This window comes from Ricinus communis, chromosome 1 (genome assembly GCF_019578655.1).
Source record: "Ricinus communis isolate WT05 ecotype wild-type chromosome 1, ASM1957865v1, whole genome shotgun sequence".
NCBI lineage: Eukaryota > Viridiplantae > Streptophyta > Magnoliopsida > Malpighiales > Euphorbiaceae > Ricinus > Ricinus communis.
Window position 1 is genome coordinate 4,912,043 of NC_063256.1, and position 23,065 is coordinate 4,935,107.

At 35.6% G+C, this 23,065-nt stretch overlaps 1 protein-coding gene and 1 pseudogene across 1 annotated transcript; both read right to left on the reverse strand.

The window, feature by feature from the left end:
• Positions 1-698: 698 nt before the first annotated feature.
• Positions 699-11,232, reverse strand: LOC8284881 (annotated as a pseudogene).
• A 139-nt stretch (positions 11,233-11,371) lies between these two features.
• On the reverse strand, positions 11,372-18,591 carry LOC8270348 (disease resistance protein RPV1). The gene is made up of 5 exons (XM_015719801.3): positions 17,989-18,591; positions 16,487-17,576; positions 15,522-15,938; positions 12,119-13,687; positions 11,372-12,022 (listed from the first exon to the last, which is right to left on the reverse strand). Exons 1-5 carry the CDS (start codon positions 18,468-18,470, stop codon positions 11,507-11,509), a joined length of 4,074 nt encoding a protein of 1,357 aa, XP_015575287.1. The 5' UTR covers positions 18,471-18,591; the 3' UTR covers positions 11,372-11,506.
• Between the last annotated feature and the right edge of the window lie 4,474 nt (positions 18,592-23,065).

Consider the following 23,065-nt stretch of genomic DNA (forward strand, 5'->3'; position numbering starts at 1 on the left):
CAACTCGCATACTTTAGACGACTCCTCAAGGCACCAATGAGAGTTGGCATACCTTTAAGAAACTATGATAATTGAAGCTGCAGAGTCTTCAATAGCTTCAAGCAGACTTGGCGCTATCTCATCACCCTGACCCATTCCGACGTCATCCCGGAATCCGCAGCCGCTATAACAATAGTGAGAACGCCAACCGCTGCACTTCAAGTTCGTAGCTTTTAAATATTCTTATTTTGAATGTTAAAATATTTCCAACGGTTCTCTTAATTTATAAAATAAAAAATATTGTAATATAAAAAGTAAAATTTTCTATTTAGATCCAATTAACTTTTTATGTTTTAATTTTTATTTTCATAAATACTAATAATTTCTTAATTTTGTTATATTTTTAATTTTTATTAATAAAATATAAATAATAAATATCAATTAAATTAAATTAAAATAAATATATAAGAATTTAATATATTTATTAAATATAAAGTAAATAGTAAAATTTAATTTTTAATATTTATTTAAAAAATAAAAAATTCACCGTTACATGTTATTTTTTGATATAATTTCTTAAATAAAGAATATATAAGGAGGAGATGTTTTTGGTGTGTGCCCACTATTAACCGGGAGACTCGTAAACCTGAGACGCGCCAGAAGCACCAATCAAAAGCTTAATGATATTTATGCAATGTTGGTTCATCATCATTCAATTGTTTTGCAACTTCAATAGAAGAGACTATAAATCTTCTTCCATTGAATTGAAGAATTTTGCTAGTTTTTCCGATGCAGATTGTTGGGTTTCATCCAATGATTCTTCATCTCCGACCCAGTCATCGTCATTCTCATAACCAGGACTAATGCCACACTTCTTCAGCTCAACCCCTCTAATAATTGGTGGATTGTGCTCCCTTACCTCCAACTTATAACCAGTTTTCCACCCAGAAACCAATTGATGGGATCGTGGAAACCGACATAAGTGGATCTGCTCTTCGTTGGTCTTTGGCACTCCTAATAAGGGCAATGTGAAGTTCACTATAGGTTTATTTAGTTTAAGTATTCTTGTTTGAATTGCTGGTACTACTGGGAGTTCATCTAGTATCTCATGGTTGAGAGAGATAACAGCGCATACAATCACAGCTGTGATGTCTCGGTTCTCACCCTCTGAAAAGCTAATTACCTGTTGAGAATACCAATCTGGAATCTTGCTTCCAGGTATGCTTGTGTTATATATGTTACTCAGGCAATCCTGCAATGCAATAAAGTAAAGAAAGAATTAGCGGTGTAAAGCAGGCCCGACACCATCCGAGAGTTTTTAAATTAAAAAGAGGTTTTATAAAGAAAGGGAGCTTAGATAATCTTCTTTTTACTGCAGAAGAGCAAGCTTTACAGCCACTCATATATAAACTTTTCAGGGACTTTAAGCATTCAAGGCCTGGAATGTCCATCACTTTCTCACAATTCATAAGGTTCAGCAAGCCTAAGTTCTCCAGATTTGAGATATCACAAATGCTTTCCAGTGAGATGCAGTTGGAACTGTCCAATTCTTCTAAACTTGAGGGAAATGGAGGGAGAGACACAAGTTGTTCAGAATGAGGTAAAGAAAGCTTTTTGAGAAGAGAAAGGCCCTTCAAGCTTGACGGAAGACTGCAAAAGTTGTTGTATCCTAGTTTCAAGGTCTCTAACAACGACAGTTTCTCAAAATCATCAGATATCTTACCAGATATTCTACAGGCGCGAGCATCAAGTTCTTCTAATGAGGATAGATTTATGAAGGAAGAAGGGAGTACAGCCAACTTCTCTTGTGCACTAAAATATTTGAGTGGCTTCTTTCTCATTTTCAGTATCATTAAGCTGGAAAGCATCCCAAAACTTTCAGGTAGTTCTGTTACAGCAGTGTTCTCCATCAGCAGACTACACAATGAATTCAAGTTCCCGATTGAAGCTGGAAGTTTCCTGAGCTCTTTGCACTCATTCATTCTCAACGTTACAAGATTTTCCAGTGCCAGTGGATTCAGGCAATTCAATAATATTAGCACCAAACAAATTTAGAGCAGTAAGAATCCACATGCTCCCAATTGCTTCTGGTAATGACCTGAGAGACATGCATTTCATCATGGAAAGCTTCTCAATCATCTTCATAGCACTAATCTGATGTGGCAGACTAATGATAGATGTCCTATCTAACTGAAGTTCACTAACGGATACTAGTCCTTCAATTGAGTCGGGCAATTTGCTCAGTGAACAATACCCTCCTGCTGATAGGATTTTTAAATAAGACAATGAACCAATTGAAGCAGGTAACTCTTTGATTGCACTGTTACCAACTAGGAGTTTTGTTAATATTGGAGATTTGCAACAGATTCAGGAATTCTTATGAGTAATTTACACCATATCAAACTTAGTTTCTCAAGATTCAACCAGGATCCAACAGAATCAGGTAGTTCGTCTAATGCAGTTATTGAGAGAGAGCTCTTTCAGAGAAATCAGGTTGCCTATGCTTTTTGGCAGCTGTTTTATGGATTGGCAGTCTTTCAAACTAAGCTTCTCAGGTTTTGTAAGGTGATAAATAGATTCAGGCAGCTTTGGTATAGCAGTTCCATCAGCAAGAAGTTCTCTTAAGGAGTTCATGTTGCCAATGTCCTCTGGCAATTCTTTCAACTTTGTGCAGTCAGAGAGAACGAGGATCTGCAGATGTTTCAGACCAGAGACATCCCTTGGAAATTCAACAATGTTTGAGCACTCTCTCAAGTTCCCCAAAGATTTGTCAATCTTAGTTAGTCGAATGCAGGGCTCAAGATTCAGTTTTTCCAAGGATTTATACCCGGATAGATCAGGAGTAGTCACTAGAATGTAACAACCATGAAGATTTATCACCCTCAAGCTCTCAGCCACCTGGAAAACAATTTTTTTTGTCGTTAATACAGAAGCAGTCATATTTTAGAAAGAAAAATAAATTAACGAGCCATCAAGAGTTGAGAAAATTGCAGGAAGGAGAAATTCAAAGCATTTCAGTGATATCAAATGACTTGCTGTAATATCTAAAGGGAAAAAAATAAATGAGTAATATCATGACAGAAACAGGTTGTTAGCAAATTTTCTCATCCTTCAACATGTGATGAACTAGATAGGTAACCCGTACCTTGTTGCCTGTGCAGCCCCATAGTCGTTCAATTCCACTCTCTGAGAGATCAGGAACAGCAAGTTGCCAAGGGGAGTAATCAGAAGGTAGAAATTTCAAAGCGCATCCTTTCCACTGTAGCCACTTCAGCCCTGCAGGAAAATATTTAAACTTTCCTTCCAATTTTGCATAGTTGATCTGTAGCAGTCTCATATTGACCATTGATTCAAAGACTTCAGTGCCAAGTTTCGGCTCTTCCACTTCGGCTGCTCTTTGAAGACCACACAGAAAGAGAAGGTACATCTTGAATTTTTCTTTGACATATGCAAGTGCAGAGGTGAGATTCGGTGTTGTTAGGAAGTTGTTAAGCAAAATTGTATCAGCACTTAGATCCTCCACATGTCTCTTCTTCCTGAAGTCAAGGATGATTCCTTGTACTTCTTTTGTTCCCTGTTTTCGCTCATGTATCGAGACAATTTTAAAATCAGGCGAGGAAGCCATGTATATATATACACAAAGTGTTCTTATTCTTCAGTACTGTCACGATTTCGTTGTGATCCCATAGTCTACTACGCCTACCAGGATCTACAAGGTCTTCAAGTTGAACAATTTGTCTTCCCATGTCTCTAAGTTGATCATGCATCCACAAAGTACAGTCTTCTCTGATCTTGATGAGAGATTTTGCTGTCAGGACATTCATTACTGTATGAGCCCTAAAGCCACAACCCATCAATATGTCAATTGCTTCTTCTTTCTTAATTTCACTATTCACAAATAAACAAGCAACGTCAAGGAATGCACACTTTACTTCTTCATCTAGCCCATCAAAACTAATCCTGAGTACATCCTGAAGATTATGAGGTCGAATCTGTTGCAACTTTTTCAGTGCATCTTCCCGTTGCTTCACTGTCCTCTTATGAAGCAGAAAAGAACCAAACACTTCCAATGCTAAAGGCAGTGCACCTGTAAGGGACACAATTTGCTTGGACAGATTTAAGTAATCATCTGTCGGTTTCTCTCTTCTCAGTGCAAGATAGCTAAAAAGTTGCAAAGCTTCAGAGGCAAACAACTCTTGGACCTCATATAATTCATTCACAACCTGTCCAATCAAAACATCTTTATTTCTTGTAGTAATAATGATTTGGCTTCCTTCACCAAACCAATCTCTGCTTCCTGCTAAAGCATTGAGTTGGCTGACATCATCCACATCATCTAAAACAGCTAGCACTCGTTTCTCATGCAGCTTTCTTTTGAGTGCAATGCTACCAGCATCAACATCATACACAGGCTGCTCACTGGGAAAGAGGTCACCAAGAAGTATATTTTGAAGTGATATCAAACCACCATCTTTATCAGCAATTTCTCTAACATTTGAAATGAAGCAGCGGAGTACAAAGTGATTGATAAGTTTATTGTAGAAGGCCTTGGCAAGTGTTGTCTTACCAATCCCACCCATTCCATAAAGTCCCAGAACTTGGACGCGATTAGATCTAACATTCAACAACTTCATCAGTTTATCTGCACGAGAATGAAGTCCAACTGTATATGTAGGTACAGCCACTGTGCTTCTCAATTTCTGTCAAAACCCTTCTGACTATTTGCTTTTGTTGTTCTTTGCTGCCAACAAATAGAATAAATGAACACCTTAGAGATGTGAAATTGGAATGACTTCAAGAAACCTTAATATCCAAATAATCAACATTGGATACTTATTACTGTTTATAGAAGAGAAAGGACTTAGAGATACAAGAATGAAGCTGCATATGAGTGCATTGCATTTATGCGTTTATTAAAGAATGGACTCTTTAATTAAGGTCATAACCAAAGGAGCATGCCCCAACAAAAGGAGAAATTAGGCAGGCCTCTATTGGTTTCCGGTTTTAACCAGTAACCACCAATTTCATGGACCATGAAAGATTATACAAGAAAAATATAATTATTATTTAACTCAAATGCTTAAATTATAGAATCAGTAAAAAAAACAGACAAATTCCATATTCTATTTCAAAAACCACATAAAACTTCGACTTCAATTAAAAATTCTGTCAGTAGTGCAATTTAATAGTCAGAAATATTATTGATTGCTTAATTATTTAATTAATGATTGCTAAGCAATATTTAACATCACCTGTTATCAAAAACCAAACCAGAAAGGTCACCAACTCTCTGCATAGCTCTTCTCCATTTCTTCATCTTTTCTTCTCCAAGCCTCTTTGAATGAAATCCTGAAATATTCTCCGAAAGAGCCTTCTTGTTTTCTGACCTTAGATGGATCAACTTGAAAGAACACAGGCAGTATCAGCCTCCGTAACTCACAGATTCTAGCGAGAGTTTTTCCAGTCAGCAAACAGAATCGGCATACCTCGGAGATATGAAAACGATCGCACCTGCTGAGTTTTTGATAGTCTCGGCGATATGTAGAAATTGCGTTTATAGTTTTATTGATATGTGATGAATTTTTACAATAAAAATTCTGAGATTTACAGTATGAGATTGATCTATTATATACATCACTAAGCTTGCAATGGTCTTCAAACTAGCTAGTTACCTCATATGATCTATGTCAACGGTAACTTTTGGATTTGAAAGGGTTGAAGCGATCTTTCTTCCTTAGGGAAGAAAGGTTGCTCCTTTTTCCTTTTTGCAGGCCTGTGATGCCATGTCCTTTGGTCCCTGAATCCTTTTGTCCTTTGGTCCCTGATTTCTAGACCAGGTAAAGCTTCACCCTTTTGTTCTTCAACACTCCCCCCTCAAGATGGGTTTGAATAGGTTAATAAAACCCATCTTGCTAAGAAGGTTTTGATGTTTTACTTTGTCAAGTGCTTTTGTGAATATGTCCGCCAACTATCCGTGGCTTCTGACGAACGGGGTTTCAATCTCTCCAGATTGGACTTTTTCTCTTATGAAATGACAATCGACTTCAATGTGTTTAGTTCGTTCGTGAAAAACGGGGTTTGATACGATGTGCCTGGCTGCTTGATTATCGCAGTACATTTTCATCGGAACTTTGCATTCTATTTTCATGTCAGCAAGCACTTGTTTGATCCAATGGAGCTCACTGGTTGTTAATGCCATGACTCGATATTCTGCTTCTACGTTGGATCTTGCGGTTACAGTTTATTTTTTGCTTTTCCATGTTACTAAGTTTCCTCCGACGAAGGTGCAGAATCCCGAAGTTAACTTTCTGTTACAACTTCCTGCTCAATCTGCATCGGAGAAACCAACTATAGTGTTAGCATTGTTATTATTTTTCATCCAAATACCTTGACCTGGGGTGTCTTTGAGATATCTAAGAATTCTATCAATTGCATCCAAGTGACTGGTACGGGGAGCATGCATAAACTGACTTACCATACTTACTGCATAAGCAATGTCAGGTCTAGTGACGGTTAAATATATTAATTTTCCTACTAGACGCTGATAATGACCTATGTTATCTAAATGGTCACCATCTTCTAAATTAAGTTTGGTTTTAGTTTCTATTGGGGTATTCATAGGTTTGGCTCCTATTTTTCCTGTTTTTTTTAATAAATCAAGAACTTACTTTCTTTAAGACAAAAAAAGGCCTTTATGAGATTTGACTATTTTTATCCTAAGAAAATAAAACAGTTAACCAAGATCCTTAATATAAAATTCCTTTTTTAGTTTTTATTTAACCTCTTCAATCTCCTTATTATTGTTACCGGTTATGATAATATCATCCACGTATACAAGAATAATGATAGTGTATGTGTGAGTGTGTTTTACAAACATAGAAGAATCAGAGGCACATTTATTGAAATTGATTTTCAAGGGGAAATGGCTTAGCTTGGCATACCATGCTCTTGGAGATTGCTTCAATCCATATATTGCCTTTTTTAGCTTACATACCAGAGAATGATCAGATGTAGATTTGTGACCTGGAGGAAGGGTCATATAGACTTCTTCTTCTAGGGACCCTTAGAGGAATGGGTTTTTAACATCCATTTGAAATAGACTCCATCCTGAGTTAGTAACAACAGACAATAAAATGCGAACAATGCTCATTTTAGCTACTGGAGCAAAAGTTTTCTGGAAGTCCACCCCATAGGTTTGGGTGACTCTTTTGCTACCAACCTAGCCTTATATCTTTTAATTGTTCTATCATGCTTATATTTTATTTTGTATACCCATTTACATCCAACGGATTTTTTATTTGGTGGCAGGGAGATAAGATCCCAAGTGCTATTTCTTTCTAGAGCCTAAAGCTTTTCCTCCATAGCTTTGCACCAATTGTGGTTGGTGTTAGCCTCATAAAAGGAGGTGGGTTCGGTGTGATTTGTGAGACTTCCTAGATAGGCTTTATACCGACTTGATATTGACTCATAATCAATGAAGTGTTGGATAGGATATGATACCTCGTGGGACACATAGTCTTTTAACCTGACAAGAGGCCTAGTGGATCGAGTGGATCTTCATAAGGTAATTTCTTCCTGTGGCTCATTGTCTCCAGTATCTCCCCCTGAAGGAATTGTCTGGGAGTCTGGATTGGACTCCCCCTCGGGATGAGTGTCCTGTGCTTGACTGTCAAAAAAAGAAAGATTATGCGGAAATAATAAAGGGTGGGGCCTATTGGTACTGATTGGATCATGAGGGTAGTAGGGTTCATTTAAGAGACATATCGAGAAATGTAAGTCTTGTGAGTAGAAGAGTCGTAACATTTATATCCTTTTTTTTTCAGAGGAGTATCCTAAAAACAGAGTTTTAACCGAGCTTTTGTCAAGTTTGTGATTTCGTTTGATATGGACAAAGCTGGTACAACCAAAGACTCAGATATGTCCAAGTTCGATTTTTCGTCCTTTGAGGATTTCTAGAGGTTGTGCTTGACTGTCAAAAAAAGAAAGATTATGGAGAAATAATAAAGGGTGGGGCCCATTGGTACTGATTGGATCATGAGGGTAGTAGGGTTCATTTTCTGCAAAGGTGACATCTCGAGAAATGTAAGTCTTGTGAGTAGAAGGGTCGTAACATTTGTATCCTTTTTTTTAGAGGAGTATCCTAAAAATAGAGTTTTAACCAAGCTTTTGTCAAGTTTGTGATTTCGTTTGATATGGACAAAGCTGGTACAACCAAAGACTCTGATATGTCCAATTTCGATTTTTCGTCCTTTGAGGATTTCTAGAGGACTGAGATTTTTCAATTTTATACTAGGCAAGCGATTGATGAGATACGTGGCGGTTAAGAGAGCATCCGACCAAAAAATGTTGGGAACATTATTTTGAAAAAGTAGAGTCTGAGTGATTTCAAGAAGATGTCTGTTTTTTCATTCTGAAACCCCTTTTTGTTTAGGGGTATTAATACATGTAGTTTAGTGTAAGATTCCTTCTTTTATAAAAAATTCTGAAAATTTTTTATTTATATATTCAGTGCTATTGTTAGAATGAAATTTTTTGATATTGGCAACATGATTGCAGATGAAGTTAAAGAAATTTTAAAAGCAAGTAAAGACTTCATTTTTCCATTTTAACAAGTAGAACCAAGTAATTCGAGAGTAATTATCAATGTAAGTGAAAAAATACCGAAAATGATTGTAAGAAGTGATGGGGGCAGGTCCTCAAACATCATAATGAATTAATTCAAACATATTTTTAGAGATGCTAGTAGATAAAGAAAAACGTAATCGCGTATGTTTGAAAAATTTGCAAATATCGCAACAACTAGAATTTAATTTGTAAGGAAAAAGCTTGTTTAAAATTTGATCGGATAGATGTCCAAACCGTCGATGCATCTACATCCCTTGATCGACCGGGCTCGTCGACGCCAGGCATTAGGTGGTGGAGTCTCTAAGATAGTAAAGTCCATTTTTAAAATACCCTTCATCAATCATCTTCCCTGTGATGCGATCCTCAAACATTACTGAAGTGGGTGAGAATATTGCATTACAATTTAAATGACGAGTAATTTTTCCAATAGACAATAAGTTTGATTTAAAATCAGGCAATAATAATATATCATGTATACTGTTGTTAAATAGGGGGGAGGTGCCACAACCAGAAATTTTGGCTTGACCTCCATTTGCAATGATCACATGTTGAGACTCAATTGGAATAAAATTATATAATTTTATTGCGTCCCATGTCATGTGATCGGTTGCACTCGAATCGATAACCTAGTCTTGAGATTTAAAAAGTTAGAGTAATCGTTGGAGTTAGAAACTGAACCTGACCCATGAGATTGTTGTTGATTCACAAGCGATTGGAGCTGAGAAATGAGCTAGGAAAGGTGCAAATTCTTTGCTAGGTCGAGTCGTGTTTGCTGTGAAAAATGGGTCGGACCCGAATTAGGCCAACTAACTGGGTCGGGTCGGGTTACTAGGCTCAGGTCAGGTTGGGTCTGTGGGCTCAGATTTGTTAAAATGACCCGATCCGAGCGTTTGGCTGCATATGCCGCCTCTCGACCCGCACTCGTCATTTTTTGTAATTTTTAGGGTTTAAGAGGCAACTGCCGCCAAACCTCTTTTCTCCCTTCTCCCTTCTTCCTCCGCCTCCAACTCTGTTGGTCGTGCTATTCTCTCGGTCAACCCGACCATGAGGCGGCCGCATTTGAGGATGGAGGTGCCAGCACCTGTCGTGGTTGTGACCCTACTTTCGGCAGTGGTCGCACCTTTCGACAGGGACAGGCGCTCCCCTCGCGTGCAACACTTTGTTAGGGTCTGTCTGTCGAGTGAAAAAGCCCGATTTTCTGTGTTGTCGAGGCTGGAGATGGTGCTCATCATGGCGCGTCTAGTCTCTTCCTGTTAGATGATGGCTATGACCGCGTCGATCTTTGGGAGTGTGTAGGACAGAAGTATTTGCGAACGCAAAGCTTCGTAACTGGAATCCAAACCCCCCAGGTAAGTATAAACTAAATCCTGCTTAGCTCTCCTTCTGGCTTTTTTTGGGTTTGTGGTGGGTGGGAGGTAGTTTTGCAACTCCTCCTATCTAGTCAGGACTTCAGTTGCATAGTTTATGCTGGTTTTTGTCCCTTGTTTGATTTGAGAAAGTTCTTGTTTTAAGTTAAAAATAGGAGCAAAATTTTGCTCGTGGCCGTATAGGCTTTTCATCTTTTTCCAGATTGCCTGTGATGATTCGAGTAATATGTACATTCTGAGAATCTGTGGTTCCATGGTGTTTGTGAGTAGGGACATGACCATATAGTCCGTTGTTTGCCATTCCTCAATTTCTTCTATTTCTTCTTTGGTTGGTTGCTCTGGATTGATCGGTGTTGGTCTGTTTTTGGTTCCTGTGATAAACTCTAATTTTTTTCTACCGCTCAAACTGATGTACACAGACCTTGACCACTCAAAATAATTCTGGTTGCCTTTTAGCCCAATATTGATTATTTCTGTGACATCATTGTAAGACATTTTGAAATTTTGTGTTTAAGGTTGGGAGTTAGATGATGACAGATTAAACCTGCTCTGATACCATGTAGAAATTGTGTTTATAGTTTTATTGATCTATGATAAATTTTTATAATAAGAATTCTGAAATTTACAGTATGAGATTGATCTGTTATATACATGACTAAACTTGCAATGATTTTCAAGCTATCTAGTGACCTCCTGTAATCAATGTCAACATTAATTTTTGGATTTGGAAGGGTCGAATCGACCTTTTTTTCTTTAAAAAAGAAATGTTGCTCTTCTTTTTTTTTGCAAGCATGTGATGATATGTCTGTACAACTGAGCCCAAATGCCCTTTGGTCCCTAAATTCCTTTCTCCTTTTGTCCCTGATTTCTGGACCAGGTAAAGCTTCACTCTTTTGTTCTTCAACAGCGATCTCGATCTTAATCTCGTCTTCCCTACTACTGAAACCGACGTCGTCTCTGAAAACTCGGACGTCTAGCTCCGCTAATGAATCGCAAAGATTTTGTATGATGCTGTAGCGCCTGACGTCCTCGCCGTGGAAACTCAAGAACACGTCCCAGTTAAGCCGTGTTCCACCTAGAGATGGCAAAACCACGTCGTCTGCCATTTCTTGGTCGCTGCAAGTTTATTTTTAGAGAGCTTAAGATTTATTTTTTTATAGTAAATTTCAATACTTGTGTTTTGCCTCTTTCAATTATGTGCACATCTGGATTTACATATCGTCACTTTTTATTTCTTTGTTCAAGCTTTGTCATGGAATGCGTAAGGTTATCTTTTTGGAGTAAAATAGCTAATAAACAATTTTTAATTTTTTTTAAAGTTTTTATTGGGACGGTAATGATACCCTGATGCATTCAAAGAGAGCTTATTATCTGTGTCTGCTGATGCAAAGATCGAATCAGATAGTTAACAAGAAGCGCAAGCTCCTTAACTGCTTGGATTAATTAGCAAATAAACATTTAACAGCAGTATCAAGTGCTGTTAAAGAATATAAAAGGTGTGAATGTCTACTTATGAGCCAATGTAGCAGTGTAATTCATTCCAGGGACCCAATAAATTTGGCCAACTTCCATGATACTGACCACTGAGATTCATCTAGTGATTCTTCATCGGCATCGTCAATGTCATCGTCATTTTCGAAAATCAAATGAATCCCATATTTTTTCAATCTAAGCCCATTAAAATACGGTCTCTCTCGGACTGTTATCTGTATTTTATCACCTTCTTTCAGCATAAACACCAGCGAATGAAACTCAAAATAACGACACAAGTAGAGCTGATCCTCATCTGTGTTTGGTACTCCTCTTAACTTTAGTGTGGTGGTGTATATTGGATCTTCGAGTCTGCAAATCTTTGCCTGAACGTCAACTATGGCGGGTAGCTCGTCTCTAAATCTGTCGCTTGTTTGTTGGTCAAGGGACACGACAATACCTACAATTATACCTTTGATATCAAGGTTTTTAGGGGTTGAGAATCTTGGAATTTCCTGAACAAACCAATTCGGGAGTACTCTTCCTGGCATGCTCAAATTGAGCAAGCGCTTCAAAGCAACCTGCATCAACAGAGACGAATACTTTTAGATATATTGATCATAACTTCAGTTGTAGACATGGATGTGTTGGTGTGCCTCTATAGGGAAAGAGTGAACCTTAGCAAGTCTTTTCTTGACTGCTGGAAAACACGCGAAGCAGCCAGTCATGTACAACCTCCTGAGAGACTTCAAGCATTCCAGCCCCGGGATATCCATTATTTTATTGCAATTTGTTAGGTCAAGATCTTGTAAACTCTGCAAGTTTGCCAGATCGCAAACACTTTCCAGCGCATTACAATTTGCAACAATCAAATTAACCAAACTTGAGGGAAGTAGAGGAAGAGACTTGAGCTGTTTGCAATCGGCCAAGATTAGATTTTTGAGAATTGAAAGGCCCCTCAGTCTAGATGGAAGGCAGCAGATACTGTTGTGGCTGAAGTTCAATGTTTGCAGCGATGATAGCTTGTCAAATTCATCTGGAACTGCACCAAAGAATGCCCATCCGCAAGCATCCAAATGTTCAAGTAAGGAGAGATTTGACAATGACTTTGGAAGAACTGAGGCGGTGTCCTGCAGCTGTCGAGTGTGTGGTTTTCTCATTTTCCATATCATTAGGTTTGAGAGCATCCCCATTTCATCAGGCAATTCTGAGACAGAAGTTTCTTCCATATAAAGATGCTGTAGTCTTTTTAAATTTCCAATTGAGGCTGGTAGTCTTTGGAGCTGCTTGCACTTATTTAACATTAACGTGCTAAGGCTTTCCAACATTTCTATGGATTCCGGCAGCTCTGAAATCATGGAATAATCCAATATTAAAGTAGTTAAATTCAGCATCTTCCCGATTGATTCTGGTAAAAATCTAAGGTCCATGCAGTTTCCAATGTGAAGCTTCCGAAGCATGCTCAAGGTGCCAACCTGATCTGGTATTTCTGTGACTGATGTTCCTTCTAACCAAAGCTCAACTAATGATGCCAAACCTCCTATCGAATCAGGGAGTTTGCTTAAAGATTGACAATGGCTAACCGACAAACTCTTCAAATGACATAATGAACCAATGGAAGCTGGCAATTCTTCGATTGAACTACTCCCAAGACGGAGATCAATTAATGATTCAAGATTGCTAATAGAATCAGGAATTGCAATAAGTGATTTACACCTCGCGAGATTTAGTATCTCAAGGTTTGACAATGATCCTATAGAATCTGGTATTTCTTCCAATCCTGAACTGTCAAGAGAAAGCTCCTGTAGTGAAGTTAACTTCCCTATGTGCACGGAAACATGTCTCAGTAACCAACAGCCTTTTAGGCTTAATTTTCGAAGTTCCTTCAGGTGAAATATGGAATCAGGTAGTTTAACTATAGCTGTCTCATCAAGGAGAAGCTCTCGCAAGTTTTTCATACTTCTCATATCGTCAGGTAATTGTTTTATCTTTGGGCAACCAGTGAGATCCAGGATCTCAAGAAGCTTTAATCCAGAGACATCACTTGGAAATTCGGTAAGGTTTGAACAGCCTTTCAGGTTCAAATGAATAAGTTTCTTCAAGTCGCCCACTGATTTGTGAATCTGAACCAGTGCCTTGCAATTCTCAAGAATAAGTTTCTCCAGAGCAGAATGAACAGATAGATCAGGAAGAGCAGTCAGATGATAGCAATTTTGCAGATTCAAAAGCAACAACCTTTCAGCTCTCTGTCCAACAAAAGTTCTTACTTTGGTTATAAAATCAGAAAAGATGTAATTGAAAAATTCCTCATTGTCGAGAGAAAGCAAATCATTAAAAGTTTCCCATCATTTAGCCCCACGTCCTAAAGTGTTTAGATGACTTCCACCAGGCCTCTCAACAATTGAAGGATAATCTATCTGTTTAATGCATATTTCTACGGTGAGCTAGAGGGAGTTCTCGGACTATTTACTCCTATTTTATATCTAAATGAGAAATTTCTAAATAAATTCACATCATCCATAAACTAAATCAATTGAATTTTATTTATTAATTATTACATTCTTACCGATTAATGTATATATAAATACTATAAAGTTAGCTCTCAAGGAGATGCACTAATATCTTGCCAGTGCAGTTTTCCTTTTCTTCATGTGGCCATGTAGAATGATAGCATTATATACACTTGGCTTTTTAATTTTTTTATTAGTTGCATAGCATTAAAATTTAAATTTAAATTTTTATTTAAAAAAAATTACATAATAACATCTAACTAATACTAAATTAAATATATATAATAACAATTTAATCAAAAATATATTTGATAATAAATAAAACAAGATGAAAAAAATATGCTAATTATATACTTATATATTTATAATAACTAATAGTAAGGATAGAATAAATGCTTTTTTCGGATTAAGAATTATTATTTAATCAAAAAACAAATTACTAGTTAATAAGCTATTTTTAGGATTACAATCATTATTTAAGTAGAAAAGTAATATATTATTTAATGTATTAATATAATAATTTAAATAAAAAAACTATAATTTGAAAAATATAAAATCAATATATCAGCATAATATTTAAGTGTTAAAAATAAGTGTTATACATCAAAAAATATATGTATTAATGTGTGTGTATATATATATACTATTTGACCATTCTTCCGATTTGTTGATACATTATATTAGTTCTTATGCTATTGAGAACTCTGTAAGCTTCTGTATATTTAATTTAAATTGTATTGGTTGTGTCTCATGATTTCTCTCTTTGTAATTTGAAAAGTTATAATTTATCATCATTGCTCTATATATATATTATCATCTTTTGACTTATTTATTTTACATTCAATAAAATTAAAAAGAAAGTGATTGAGGAAATTACAATATATGTTTTGAAATATGATTGTACTAATGTTTAACCTTATTCCTCAGCACTCACAAAATTTATGCTTAACAGAATTGTTTTACTTTGTTAAAAGTTTCATTATTATTTATTTATTTTTAGGTCAATCAATTTTTATACTGTTCTGCTTAATTCTAATAATTTTATTTTTAAAATTATAATTAATCAAAACAAATTACAAAGTTGTATCCAAAAAGAATGATAAACTAATTTAAATATTATCATAAATTAATCTAAAATTATCTGTATTAATCCCGCAAAACTTGCGGGCTAATGTTCGGTTTTCACGTAATACACTCATGACTCTATGAGTAGTAACATAAAAGAGCGTTTGCAACTAGTAATTTAGTGTTCATTAACCAATTGACTCCACGAATCACTGATTTTATAAGAACAAAGCAGATTATTACGAAGATTATTATTGTACTAGCCCTTTCATGGAACCCACTTTGCCGATTATGTTTAAAAAGTCTAATCACCGAGTGATGTATTAATTAGTATAATATTTAGTTGGACTTCCGAACTAATAAAAAAATCATCAAAATCCTGAAAGGTTTTATTAATTCAAATAGAAATAATATCATGGAAAATTTTTGGTAACAATAAAGCAATATATCTGGCGGGTTGGCAACACGCTAATTCAAATTTGGAAATATAAGGATGGTAGCGTACCTTGTTATCGGCAAGCAAACTACACCAGCTTTGTTTCCACAATTTTCTAATTTTGCTGTGTGAAAGATCAAGAACAGCAAGATGCTGCATGCAAAACTCAGAAGGAAGATTTTCCAAAGAGCACCCTCTCCATTGCAGAAATTTTACTTCAGCAGGCATTTGTTTGAAATTCCCATTCAATACCACGTCATTGATCTGAAGATACCTCAGGTTAACCATCTGCTTAAATGACTCTGTTTTCAGGATAATGTTCGCAGCTCCATTATGAAATCGATTTTTATAAATCTCCTTCAAGTACATAATTGCAGAATTAAAAGTAGGCCTCCTTCTAAAGTTCATCCAATATATATCTCCAGTGCTAGCCTCATACCGATTTGTTTCAATGTCAAGCGCGATACCTTGAATATTCCTTGTTCCCTAAGGCCAGTTAAATAAACAAAAAAAAAGGAAATTAGAGTCTATGAAAGGTTGACAGTTTTATAATTTAACTGTCACAAATGCTATGGAAATTCATGGGCGACAACAGGCATGCTGCATTCGGTCAACATTCACAAACATGCAGAACTAGGCATCTTAATTTACTGGAAGGTTGAACTTGCAGATCAGTTTTGAGGATGGTATTAATTGGCTGTCTCAAATTTCTTATACAAGCTTCTCCATAGATGACAGTTTGGACCCCTAACTCCTAATAGCTACTTGCAAAAACTTCCACAAAGAATTTGCAATCTTAAATGCAGTATCAATATGATCTAATTGAGGCAACCTCAATCAAGTCCAGTTAAGGGTACCGCTTGAATGAAAATATACAATATAAGAACAGTATTTAAAAAAAAATAGTCATAGAATCCTAATATGATTGTGAGAAAATATGCCTGAAATTAGTCAATGTCCAGGTGGGTGGGGGGCATAAAAACGGAGTAGATTTCAATTGAATAATATATTCATGCCAGAAATCCAATGTATACCTTCTCATTCTTCAGTACACTGAGAATATCATTAAAATCCCAGAGCCTGCTGCGATTACCAGGATCAGGACTTTCACGCTGAACAATTCGTCTTCCCATGTCCCTGAGTTGATCATGGATCCACAAGAAATCATTCTCGATAATTTTTATCAGAGATTTGGCTGCAAGGTCTCTGATTAATGTCTCCGCAGCAAATCCATAACCTTTCAATACGTAAACAATTTCTTCTTTCTCCATCGTCTGTTTAATAAAGAAACATGCAATATCAAGGAATGCACACTTCTGTTGGTCGTCTAACCCATTGAAACTTATTTCTAACACCTCTTGAAGTCGACCAGGTCCAGGAGGATTCTGTTCCAGCTTTTCAAAAGCCTCTACCCACAGGTTTTTTGTCCTCTTGTCAAAGAGAGAGGAACCAAAAACTTCCAAAGCCAAAGGCAGATTTCCTGTGCGAGACACAATTTTCTGAGAGATATCTGCAAATTCAGGTAAGGGTTTCTCTCTTCCAAATGCATGATAACTAAATAACTGAACAGCCTCGGGAAAATCTAGCCCTCTCATCTCATAAACAACATCCACAATGCCCGCACGTATGGTTTGTATATCTCTTGTGGTAATGATGATTCGACTTCCTTCATAAATCCAGCGTCTTTTACCAGCTAAGAGATGAAGTTGAATTGTATCATCAATATCATCCAGAACTATAAGGACAGGTTTTTGTGTCTGGAGTACCTCTCTTAACGATACATTTGCTGCTGAATCTGGAGAAAGATCACGAATAAGTCTTTTTTGAAGGGCATCCAAACCATCCTTTTGGTTTGAAGTCTCTCTGATATTAGAGATAAAGCTTCGGCGTTCGAAATGCATAACAAGTTTGTTGAAGAGCGCCTTTGCAAGGGTAGATTTACCAGCACCACCCATGCCATAAATTCCCATAACTTTGACACCATTGCCCTTAATATCCAGCATATTCATCAATTCTTGAAGACGGGAATCAAGTCCAACAGGATGTTTAGGTATCCCAAGAGGAGTATTACTTAATTTAGTCAAAATATTCTTGACTAAAGACTCAATTAACTTTTCATCTTCCCTGTAAAAAAGGACATGATGAAATATTCAAATCACGTTCATTTTTGGCATTATATCATTTTTTTCAGGGAAGATTTCATTAAAATGCCTTGTTGTTCTTATTGAGAAAGAATTGGATTCCAGTAACTATGACTTCCCTATCCAATCAGGAGAATTGAATAAAACAGAGCTTGCTTTAATTGAATTCTCCCGTTTTTAGGTTTCCCACTGTGATATATAGTCACAACTAAGCAGTTAATTTGGAAACATTTGATTCTCACAATTAAATAATGTAATAGAAAAAATAAATTAATGATAATATAATGTGTGTCCCGAATCACGAACACTTATTCTTTTTAAAAAATAAAATTATAATGTAATTGAATCCTAAATCTCTTTCAATGAAATATAACAATAAAGAATGAGCATTGTACCATAATTTAGAATCCCAACCGGAGATTCCACCAGCCTTATTCATAGCATTTCTCCATCTCCCAACTTTCTCAACCCCAAACCTTTCCTCTAATCTCTTAAAATCCCTCTCAAACGGCCCCGTTTGTTTCCTCACATCAGAAGGATCAACTTGATGGAACACAGGAAGCAACAACAACCGTCTACACTCAATTATTCTCGCGAGCTCCTCAAGACACCACCTAGAATCTGCATATCTTTTTGAAATAACAGCAATAGCTGCTGCTGAATCTTCTATAGCGTCCAGTAAGCTAGGAGCGATCTCGTCACCTCTTTGCAGCTCCTCATCGTCGCGAAAAGTGCGGACTCCGTGCTTTATGAGTTCTCGGTAGAGATTCTCAGTGAAAGTATGACGTGTGTCTTCGCCTCTAAAGCTTAAGAATACATCCCACCTGTATCGGAACGATGGAGTTGAAGTTGCATCGCCGTCGCTATAGGTGTCCATTACTTTTTTGTTTGCGAAAAGAAAAAGTGAGTTGGTGGACGATAAAGAGAAGGGAAATGGTGCTTTTCGTACTGTAACTATTATTCTTTTCCCAAAAAGTAGATAACGTTTCTTTTTAAAATAACAAAGAAGTAAACGGGGAGTTTTTTTATTTATTCAACGGCAGAAGCAGATACACCAAGAGCCAATAACTTAATTGCGGGTGGGGATAGCCCCACCAATCAGGGCACTTCCAAAAACAAACAAATCTTGATATCCAATCTGCATCTGAGTTAGCAGATACTGCTATAGAACTCGCTAACTAAAACTGTCTACTTTCCTTAAACAAATGTATTTCCTCCATTATCGGGTGGACCTCCCAGGTGATATTCTCATCGTGGCTTTCACATCTTACAGCTACCACCGAGGAATCGTTCTCCGAACTAACCTTATCTATGCCTGCACTATGGGCATAGTCAACAGCTTCCCTTAGAGACATGGCTTCAGCCATCAATGCAGAGGTGCATTTCACCCTTTTCATAGCAGCATGAACAATAATACCCCGATCATTCCTTACCACAAAAGCAATTGTGGCCCTTTCCTCGTTACCTTCAAATGCAGCATCTACATTAATTCTTCAGGTACCATTGAGCAGGAAGAGACCACACAGCATTTCTACGGCTTGTGATACTCCCAACCTCCACTGCACATGTTAAAAATTGATTCAAATTTTGTGTAGTTTGATTTATTCACATTCGAGCTGTTTTTAGTAACTTGATTTTTTCTTTTATTTTTCTAGATCATGTTCTTGTAAGTGCCAATAATATCTCTATTTATTGCTTTGATTTATTATTATGTAAAGCCTTTTAGATATATGATAATCACTTCAATATGAGAAGTTTACATTGCTTTCATTTCTTTCCATTATCGCGTCTTTTTTTTATCTAATGAAAATAAATCCAACATGTGGTATTAGAGCATCAATGATCCTTTTGACCTGTGAGAGAGTAGCCTTGATAGGAAAAAGAAAATATTCCACCAATGGCTTCCACTCCCAAAAGAAAAAATATCAAGTTTGGGTATCCAAGAAGACTGCAGATTAAAAAATCAAGAATCAAAAAATTAAGATCAAGTAAATATGACAAAAGAAGAAGTGCATCAAAATTAGAGAGAAGTGTTTCAATACAATCAATAATATTTTTGAAGGTGATGAGAAGTGCTTCAGTAATGGTGAGAAGTGCATCGTTATAATTTGGAGAGAAATGCTCCAATACAAAATTAAACAAAATTTGAATCAAGGGGAGTGTTAAAACTTGTATCAAATTTTGTGTAGTTTGATTTAGTCATATGCAAGATGTTTTTAGTTCCTTGATTTTCTCCTTTTATTTTTCTAGATTATGTTCTTCTTGGTGCGAGTAATATCTCCATTTATTGCTTTGATTTGTTATTACGTAAAGCGTATGTTAATTGCTTCAATATGAGAAGCTCACATTACTTTGATTTCTTTCCATTATCACACCCTTCTTTTTTTTTATCTTTTTGAAGAAAAAATAAATCCAACAGCTTCCTTATACTCCACCCAAAGCTCCCTTGCCTGTGCAGCAACACGCTCTAGAGGCACCCGCTTTTCCTGAAACAGCAAGCTGTTGCGAGCAGTCCATATTTTCCAGCACATCAGCCGGTCCTCATGGTTCCCTTGCTTAATCAACATCGACATATCAGTCCACCAGTCTTTAAAACTGGACCTGAATTCCAGTAGGTCGGAAGCCCACCTGGCTTGCAGACCACATAGCCCTCACATTCTCACACAAGAGCAGGCAGTGCACTACTGACTTCACCTCCCTTCATGGGCGTGAGTTAGTTTACTGGAGGATAGAAGCCTTCTAGATAAAGGGATGCGCATGTTAGCTCGAGGAGGAGTGTGAACATATGCGAGTAGCAACTTTACTAGGTTGGGGAGCTTGAAGAAGGTAGCCTCTCCCCTCTCAGAGAAAGCCATTGCGCGCTAGCCTAGCTGGAACGACCCATGGGTGCCGGGCCTAAATGGATTTCGGGTAAACTCTCGGGATCAGATGCCAAACGCCAAGCTAGGCCAGCAACGCTATATTGAACCAGCCTATACCATTCCCCGTCATCGTTGAATCTCACCAAATCCCGAGTTAATATATTACTATATTATAAGAGAAAATTATATATATAATATAATATAAAGATAAATCATTACATTTTAAAAATTTAAAAATCCAAACGTAAAATTGCAACTGCCAAGATTAAATATCTGGCCACTAAATTAAAAATTGACAAGAAGTAATAAAAGTGAGAAATTATGAATTGAAACTAGAATTCTAGCTCAGCAGCCGCATCAGAATAACACTCCACTAACAGAGATTTCGGATGGCTTTTGATTTCATATATATATGTTTTCTCTTTTTATATATGATCGTGTATATAATTATAATTAGTAATATTTGGCAGTTCTTTTAGTACAGGTAATATATTGATATTTAATTAGTTTATTATTTTAGTTAGTTGTCTTATATAAAATTTCAAATGTAAATAAATTTAATTTATTATGCCATCTCAAAATGAAACTAATTATATTATGATATATTTGTTAATTATAACATTTTTATTGATTAATTTTCTATTATAGATACTTAATATTAATTGATGTAAATATAATATTAATAAATAATTTATAATTTATAATTTATAATTTAATTTATTCAGGGTGTTAACAGTTGATTAAATCCATTTAGATTGATGTAGTCTCTTTTCAACATTCAATCTAAATGTGGAGTATAATTTTTGAAGATTCGGAAGTTGCATGGACACTGAAGTGTCCGTGTGAGGCAAAGTGGCATGCAGTTTCTTTTCTTTTTTCAGAAAGGGTTAATTTTAGACGGTAAGATTAACCTTGGACCTGTTAAAAATTTGCAGGCTGGGCTGGATTTGGATCGAACCTGTCGAGTTTACTTTTTAAGATTCTCCACTTATATCTGGCCCAGCCCGCTTACCTAATTTTTCTTCTTTTCAGCCATTATTTGGGTGGTCGATTCCGAGACACAAATTCCCTTAGGCCACCAGGCAGGAATACCAGTAGCCGCTATATTACAACCACTCAAGTTACCTAATTAATATATTTGTATTATTTAAAAATAGACAAGTCTCAGGCTTAGGCTATAAACTCCTCTTTTTAAGTGTGGTTTTTTTTAGACAGATTCAAGCAAGACCGAGTAACCATCTTAAGATGTGTTTTTATTTTTTACGCTGACTCATAGTAAATTATTTAATACAGTTGCGCTGTTTTTTATAGGAGAAAAATCTGAATTCGTAATTCAAAAACATCTCGATTCATTTAATCAGAAGCATTCTTCAAAACTTTTTTTTTATAAAAAATATAATTAGTAATATATATTAATTATTAGTGTTAGAATATTTTTAGATGGATCACTATAAATATTATATTTTTAATTTTATTTTTTCTTTGTGAAAAATTAACTCACAAGATATAAAAAGAGGTTTCAAATCCAAGACCTCTATTTTCAAGGATAAAAACTCTTACCAACCCGGCTAGACTATTTGATGCGATTGCAATTGATTAGTATGATTGTTGCAATAAAATATTAAGTGTGATTGGGTAGCACGACTAGAGTAGTATTTGAGATAGTTATAGGTATGAAATAAAGAGTTTTTTAATGTATCATAGGTGTATGATATTATATAAATTTATAAAATTAATATTATTTTAATTTTATTAATTTATTAATATAATTTAATACTAAATTGTCAATTATATAAATATGAGATATTTAACATTTAAGAAAAGATCTAAGTTTTCCATTGTCGGAAGTTGAACCCGAATAAAATTCTCAATTTATTAAAGCAAGTTGTGCTAGTTCTATTGGCACAAATAGGAGATTTTTTATTAAACTTGGTATATACACCACAATTAATAAAAATGCGGTATATATGTATGAGTGTTCTACATTTTAATATTGGATAATTGATACATATTTTATCATTTAAAAATAATAAATAGGTGTCAATCATCTATCGATTTGATATATTGGTGGGCATATACCAAGCCTAGGTCATAATTTTTCTACATAATAAATATATAAATAAAGTAAGAATTCTAACCTAGGCTTAGTTTATACACCATCAAAACTAATATAATAGTGACATGTATGGTTACTTAATTTTACACTAAATTTCAATTTGGTTATTTTTCTTTTTGTTTCATTACAGTTATTTAACTTTAGATGGATAACATATTAGTTACTTATCGAAAATTTAGTGATTTAATTCGCCACAATAATGATATGTCTAAAGTATTCAGTGTTAAATTAACACATCTTTTAAAAAATTGACAAGTTACTATCCTAGTCATTAAACTATTTAACTAAACACAACTTTAGGTTTTAGAAATCCTCTAGATTTTGATAATAAATCTTGGCTATAGATTTTTTCTTTATCTTTTCATCTTTTATTCTTTTTTTATTTATTATTATAACTTTGTTTTTTTTTTTCAGCTTAATTAATCAATGTTAATTACTTTTTTATTTATTTTTAATAAGATATCATTTCCAAAGTAAGAAAAAAATATAATAATA

What these genes read in the sequence shown, in the direction of transcription:
- LOC8270348 (XM_015719801.3), bottom strand. Translation starts at nt 18,470, where the DNA reads ATGGACACCTATAGCGACGGCGATGCAACTTCAACTCCATCGTTCCGA. An exon ending in GTGTACTGAAGAATGAGAAG is followed by an intron (nt 15,939 to 16,486) that starts GTATACATTGGA and finishes AACTGGCCTTAG; the next exon opens with GGAACAAGGAATATTCAAGG. An exon ending in GTTTGCTTGCCGATAACAAG is followed by an intron (nt 13,688 to 15,521) that starts GTACGCTACCAT and finishes TTTGTTGGACAG; the next exon opens with AGAGCTGAAAGGTTGTTGCT.